The 7,858-nt window shown below is 30.2% G+C and overlaps 1 protein-coding gene across 4 annotated transcripts in view; it reads left to right on the forward strand.

The window, feature by feature from the left end:
- Nucleotides 1-7,219, forward strand: part of TECRL (trans-2,3-enoyl-CoA reductase like) — a 105,643-nt gene extending 98,424 nt beyond the window's left edge. For 3 of the 4 annotated variants that reach the window (XM_059066331.2, XM_067035731.1, XM_059066330.2), the window contains 3 exons: nucleotides 1,581-1,666; nucleotides 2,208-2,253; nucleotides 3,145-5,353. In XM_059066331.2, coding sequence (XP_058922314.1) covers nucleotides 1,581-1,666; nucleotides 2,208-2,253; nucleotides 3,145-3,272 — 260 coding nt within the window. In that variant the 3' untranslated portion in view covers nucleotides 3,273-5,353. Of the gene's footprint in view, nucleotides 1-1,580; nucleotides 1,667-2,207; nucleotides 2,254-3,144; nucleotides 5,354-7,038 lie in introns of those variants that run through there. The other variant, XR_010841013.1, reaches the window with a different exon arrangement.
- The last annotated feature ends 639 nt before the right edge of the window (nucleotides 7,220-7,858 follow it).

The following is a 7,858-nucleotide window of genomic DNA, read 5'->3' on the forward strand; positions in this document are numbered from 1 at the left end:
CTTGTCCCAAAGGCCAATAAATCAATACACAATGGGATTATGCAAACTACAAAGTATGTATATTCCAATTATTCATTCAGTGTCTAGGGAAATAACCCCTATGAAGCAGTGGACTAACTGTGTTTGGCAGTCCTTAAAATGTAGGGATAGTCTGCTCTCACTAGTATACAGTTCCCCAGACAGATGACCGTAGATAGTTTAGTGAAGTTATTTTAATGAATGGTTGTGAGAATCCTTATATATATACAGTTATTTCCATGTTTCAGTCTTTCTCCCTGGGGTCCCAGACTGTTCTTCCATCAATGAGTTTAGTGTCTTACAACTAGTTTAAGTCCAAAAACTGGGAAAGAAAACTAGGTTTTTCTGTGTCACAAAACACATTGGTTATTTAATCTGCAAACCACATCTGGAAGAAATGTGTGTTTGTGGATCCTGATCATTCCACTACCTCCAGGAATTGAACACTCATAAACTGGCTTTAACCCAAATTACCTTGTGTGCACATTCTGCATCTGAAAGTCAGTTACTATAACATGGGTAGGTTCCTCATTTATCTTTCTTTTGACAAATATATGGATGCTACACAAAGGTGTTTACATAAATGTTCCCAAGAGAACCTGTACTATTAAATGACATACATATTTATCCTTATCTTGAAATGAGCAATGCATGAAATCTGCACATTGCCTAATATATTTTTCACTTTGATAGTTCAACAATAGTTACAATTTTGAAAACAACATTCTGACATTTCATTATGACTTTAGAATTACAACTAAAAGAGATTAGTTGATGTGTTATCTGATTAAATATTGCTATGGAGAATAAACAGTAATTTTATAACTCATATTTACTTTTTACAAATGTCACAGCTCAAAGTTCAACTTGAAATCATTATAAATTTGTTATCCAAAATATTTCTCAAAAAAATTTGAAAGGCAAAAAGTAACTAACAAAAATCAAGTGACAATATGCTAAGTATAATGAGAGTTGTAAATAACAATCCTGATTACTGAGCAGAAATAATTTATATGGTATTTCTGAATAGTAACTATACTGATATTCACTGTAATCCTCTTATAAGCGATTTTCATACTTTTCTATATAAATGACATAATTATGAACTTCCCTTTGGATTTTCACTAAGTTAATAGAAAGAGGTTTGAGGTATTTAATAATCTCAAGCAAAAATATATTCTTTGACACTAAAAGGAGAATAGGAAGAGGCATGCAATTGTGAAAACACATTTATGAATCTCAGTATGCAATGATAAAGTAATATCTATATATTGTTTGATTTTCAAACTTAAACAATTGATTATTGTGGTGGTGTTCTGTATTGTTACAGCAACATAGCTGTAGACATGGTCAGAAAATGATAGGGATTCTATTTCAGTCAAAAGGTTATAACATTTGAAACTGGGTCTCTTCTGAGTAATTTGTGAAATAGGTTTCTATAAATATATGGTGACATTTCATGTGGTATATAGTTGTTCTAGGGAATTTAGAATTATACAATAAATATGTGATCAAAGTTGCAATATGTAACATCATTGACACTTTACTCTCCTTTTTAAAAGGAAATAATGCCTGTTTTCCAAGTCCAAATTATAACCCCTTCACATGGATGTTTTTCCTGGTTTCATGTCCTAACTACACCTATGAGGTATGCTAGCTATGTATGCAAATAACTGAACTTATTTGATAATATACTAAATACATGTGTTTATGTACTTACATGTATTATAGATTAATATATATATATAATATGTGTATATGTTTTGTCTGTAGATATAGGTATAGTCAGAGATATAGATGATGATATACATTTCAATTTAAGTTATAGGCATAGGAAACTGGAATAGTTCAACCACAATTTTCCCTGAAGAATACAGAATATATGTGCATATATTTATCTAGATTTAAAGAAAATTTTATAATCATCATATAAAATGTCTTGAGAAGCTTCAGGATTTTATTTTTTTCAAAAATTTTGGAATAATGTCTCATTTTCTTATGAATATGACACTGTTTTATGGGATTGTTTAATAACTTTATTATATTTAACAATGAAATTATTGTCTTTAGGAAATTTATTTCTACTTAGAATTTTCCCACTGTTTATTTTTTAAATTACTTATTTAATGTCACAAGTGAACAAATTTCTAGACTATCAATATTTGTTAATTTATATTTTAATCTAACAGATTGGATCATGGATTAGTTTCACAGTCATGACGCAAACATTGCCAGGTGAGATCTATGTTTACTGACATTTAATTGAAGTAGATACAACTTTAGGAGAAGTGGCTTCTAAGAACAGATTGCTATAGTACTCAAATTACGCATGTTTGTAAAGGGATTTTTTTGCCTTTATTTTTATTTTGGATTTTCTTAGCAGTATTAAAATATATTGGAACATTATTTGCTATGCATATCTATATAATTGTGGCTTAATTCTAGAAAAGGATTAAGCTAGAAAATGTAGTCCAAATATATTTATTAAGCAACAAGTTTTTGTTAAAAATAAGTGGTAATAATAATACACTTCATTTTAAACTCTCTCTTGTGCATGTGCATAGACTTGCATGTACTGTGTCTTCAAGTGTTCATATGCATCTGTGAAGGGAAAGCTGGGAGCAGGAGTGTGTAATCTTGAACGCTGGTCATTTTAACACACAAGGAAGTTAAATTGTAATGAACGGCATGTATTAAAGGGATATGTGTTATATCCTTTTCATCAATTCTTTGTTCCACTGTACAAAAATGTGGATTAAAATTAATGTTGCTTGTTGTACGTGTGTATGTGTGTGGAGAAGTATTTTATACACATATGAAAAACTATTATTCAGAAATTCAAGGAGATTTTTAAAAATTCCTTATTTGGGAGTATTTTGTGGCAGTAGGATGTAAAAAATAGATTTATTTTGATCTCTATATACTTTTTATGTTTATTCAGCTATGCAATAAATATTGATTGAATGTATATGATGCTAGGCAATATACTTGAGTAAAGAAAATTGACAGAGAACTATGCAACACGAGAAATATTTTAAGAACTATATATGATTTTTTTCTAATATAGCTTGCTGTATCTGTAATAAAAATAAGAAACAAAGAACAATTATTTCTTTTTTCTTCTAGTTGGGATTTTTACACTTCTGATGAGTATCCAGATGTCTTTGTGGGCACAAAAGAAACATAAGATTTATCTGAAGAAATTCAGTTCTTATATGCATAGGAAATCAGCAATGATTCCATTTATATTGTAAGAAAAAAATAAGTGATCTTATCTCATATACAGAAAGCAGTATATAAACTCACAAAATCAAACTTGATAAAGAATAGTTGCCTATTTTGCTCCAGAAATTCACATACAACAGTATTTTTGCTTGAGTAAAAATACAAAATGGTAGAATCTAGCTGAATTTAGAGTAATAAATTTGAGGTAAATGAAAAGTAGAAATTATCAATATAACTAATGGTAAATAGCATCCAATATGTTTGCAAGGGACTGATCCTTGAATGAGATGTTCTTACTGCATTAAATATTTTGTAACTATTTGCTTAAAACCATTTAGAATATCTGAATTCTTAAAAGTATTTTTAAAAGTTGTAACATCCGGGCTTCCCTGGTGGCGCAGTGGTTGAGAATCTGCCTGCCGATGCAGGGGACACGGGTTCGTGCCCCGGTCCGGGAAGATCCCACATACCGCGGAGTAGCTGGGCCCGTTAGCCATGGCCGCTGAGCCTGTGCATCCGGAGCCTGTGCTCCGCAACGCGAGAGGCCACAACAGTGAGAGGCCCGCGTACCACAAAAATAAATAAATAAATAAATAAAAGTTGTAACATTTAAATCACTTGAATTTTACGTATTATTTTGAAAGTAATTTAATTTTTTTCTTTATTGTTCAATATGTTATTGAGAAATATCAAATGTCTTATGTCAGTAGTTCAATTTCCTATATTAAAAGTTAAATATTTTTATTTAGCCATGCATCTTATTCATAACATATACATTGTATATCATTCTGAAATTATAACAATCAAAATATTTTCTAGACATTACTTATTAAATCATTTGAATATACTATATTGAAATATATATTTATACATACATCATGTTTATATATGCATATATAGAGAAATATATATATATTTCTAATGGATTATATGTGATGATTAAGAGAGAGTGCACTGGAACTTTGAGATTTAGAGTGGAAAGATTTTTCGCTTTATTTTCATATTTTTTAATTCTTATGTCTTCTCAAAGCCAGTGTGGTATGTGTATAAGTGTGTATGTAAATATGCATATGTAAATATGCATATATTTTTTGACAAGGAGAGAGATGATATTACAAAAATTAATACATATTAGGTAAATATTTTTAAAAATCTTAGTTTATTCATATTTAAATTGGGATTTTTTTACATTGGTTAATTTCTAGAGTCTTTCCAACTATCAGATATAAATGTATCTAGATAAACGGATAGATGATAGATGGATATACATATATCCTCATTAAAGCATTTAGATATATACATATATGATAAAATATACTTGGTAAAGGTAGGTCTATATGCATTCTGTGGGTGTTTACTGTTAATATACATGACCAACTTTCAAGATATAACAAAAGCACCCATTTAAAAGCTTTATCATTCCCAAATACACAGTATTAATATATCTCATGGGAAGACAACAACAAAGTTTAATTCACTAATATTCATTCAGCAAAATAGCATGGAATCATAATTATTTGTTGATGTAATAGGCTATCCCAAACATGTTTCATTATACTATATTCCCCAAAAATGTGACTATTCTCATAAATAAGATGCAATTACTTTATCAAATTCTAAAGTTCTTTTGTGTGTATTTTCAACAATTGTGATTTTTATGTCAATGTAAAGATTATGATGATATTAGCAACTCATAAATTCCCTGCTTTCAATAGAGAAAGACAAATAGGTCTTATTTCTAATTTAAATGAGGCATGTATATGCATGATATCATCATCAAAGTAATATGGGATTGGTCAAAAGAAGTCCTGTAGTGTGGGAAAGGAACAAATTAAAGGCTATGATCAGCCATATCAACTGGGAAACAGAACTAAAATACTGCCACTTAACATTCACACTTGCATACTCTATTTATTGATAGATTTGTTAAAGGAACTAAATGTCAACTGTAGACAAACAGTAGATGAGAGTAGAAAAGGGAATAAATAATGCAGTCCTTGCTTTTTAGATAGTTTACTTAGTTAAAAGACAACATAATTCTTAAAGATAAAATGAATTGTTAGTAGCATTAATTGAAATTAATTAAAACATGTATGAAGACAATATTAAAGTTAGTCTTCGTTCTTTTATTCCTTGGGCTACATGGGATATAAAGGAATGGATATTACCTCAACCTGTATATGCCTGTTAAAAATTATCTGCCCTGGTTGTATTAAATGTCCTGGTTCACATGATCAGTCTTCTCTCAGGCCATTTCTCCATGATTATATATTAAAATGCATTTGCTCTCCATTTCTATCACTTTTGCAGAACATACCTTTAATAATCAAAAAAACAAAGCCCTCAAAAGTTTAAAAACTGAAAATATACCATTACTGGTTGGTATATAAAAATATACTATGAATCTTTCTTCTGGAAAATGCATAGATATATGAATTAATGTGCAAGATATCTTCATAGATTGAGTTATCCATTCATTTACTTTGTGTTTAGTAACTCTCTTCTACATATTTATACATGAATCAGTTTAAGGGTTCTTCAGGAGGAAACTACTCAAAGTAGACTGGACCAAGTAGGGAGTGAGTTTTTCACATAAATCTGCCCCTCATCCAAGTAGAACTTACTATATCTTTACTAATAAAGGTCCCATTTCAAACAAATGCTGGAAATAATCTTAATCAGGAGTAGAAAATAAAATCACAGGTCACAGATATTAGCTTCTGCCTCCAAATCATTTAATGTAACAATTAGGATGCCTGGCAAGCTATAGTTTTGCATCTTCAATTTAAATTAAATATTAATTTAAATATTAGGATGGTAGCTAACAATATATTTAAATTTTATGAAAATAAGCATTCAAGATTTAATAAATTAACATTAGAATTTTCTGACAGATACTAGATTTGTGATTACATATAATATTACAAAGAAGCATCATAGTTAAATTAATTTAGTCATTGATAGTTAATTTTTAAATAATTGTCTAGTCTAGAATATTTTTTCTATCCAAAAATAAAAACTGAAAACAGTGCTTTTAAAATACCACATCTTCATCTTTTATACATTTCTTATAAAAAGTGCTAGAAAGGGAGAGAAATCAAAAGAAAAACAAAAGTATAAAAGCTGCTATACCACCCCCTATTATCACAGCCTCTTGCCTCTCTTCCCCACCCCTTCATCATTTCTCCCTAAAGCTACTACTTTAAAGGTGTTTTTGGTTTTTTTGCATGTGTGTTCTTATTAATTTCTGGCTAAGTTTAAATAAAAATGGACTCAACACATTTTGTCTTTTAGCAAGAGTTCTGTGGAAAATTATTCTCTAACTCATACACAGACAGACACAGAAATTTTAAGCAGTATCATTTCTTAAAAGAGACAATACAAATATGGTAGCATTAAATTTTTTAAAAATAAATGAAATATATTCTTAATTTTTAAATGTGCATGTTCAATTTTATTTCTCTATGAAAAGATATTATGCCTAATACTGAGGGCTAATCAAATCATAAAATTCAACATTATAGCTGAATATCTTGTGTGTATATATATATATATATATATATATATATATATATATATTTTTTTTTTTTTTTTTTTTTTTTTTTTTTTTTTTGTGGTATGCGGGCCTCACTGTTGTGGCCTCTCCCGTTGCGGAGCACAGGCTCCGGACGCGCAAGCTCAGCGGCCACGGCTCACGGGCCCAGCCGCTCCACGGCATGTGGGATCCTCCCAGACCGGGGCACGAACCCGTGTCCCCTGCATCGGCAGGCAGATTCTCAACCACTGCGCCACCAGGGAAGCCCTGAATATCTTGTATATTGACCTTTAATCATCTTCCAGTAATTAAACATATTTTCAAGATATTTTAAGTTCAGTTTTGAGTAACTATCATTCAATACATGTTAAATTTTAGCAGTTGTTGTACTTCATTTACAACATTTGTGCTCATAAAATAAAATGACCTATGAATCAATAATGAGGGTTACTTATATTTTTATTTTAATAAAAAAAAAGATAACTGTTGTAGTTGCTCCTGGATATTAGAGGTGATTACAGCAAATGTTACTTTATAAGTACAATTAAAGGCATTTATGCAGCTTTTGCATAATGATAATAATTACAAACTGTTTATTTTAAAGGCTGCTTAAAAGTTAATTTTCACCCAGGTGCATATTGAAGCCTATAAGAGCCTTCCTTCAGAGGAGGTTTGATCATGGAAATTGTACAAAAGCATTTTTGGAGGCAGAAGTTCCCTGCTAAAATGGGATTTTGGCTTTTAACTGTAGTTCTATAATGGTGCTTAAAACATGTAAGAAAAATATGCTCAGAATTTTTTTTTAATGAATATAATCATAACAGATTTTTTTTCTTGAGAATATAGAAGATCTATTTTCATATTATTTGACTGAGTAATATGAGGAGCAAGATGAGTCAGATGGTGAGATTGTGAATTTTCTCTCTAATTGGGTGACCTTTCAACTGACACTTTTAGGGTATTTAGCCAGGTGAATGATTACTGGAAAAATGTTTTAGACAAATAAAGCTGCTTTATATAAGGCACTGAGACAGGAAAACCTTGGTGTGCTGGAGGACCAGCAAGTCACCCAGTGTAGTT

Source organism: Kogia breviceps, chromosome 6 (assembly GCF_026419965.1).
Source record: "Kogia breviceps isolate mKogBre1 chromosome 6, mKogBre1 haplotype 1, whole genome shotgun sequence".
Lineage (NCBI taxonomy): Eukaryota > Metazoa > Chordata > Mammalia > Artiodactyla > Physeteridae > Kogia > Kogia breviceps.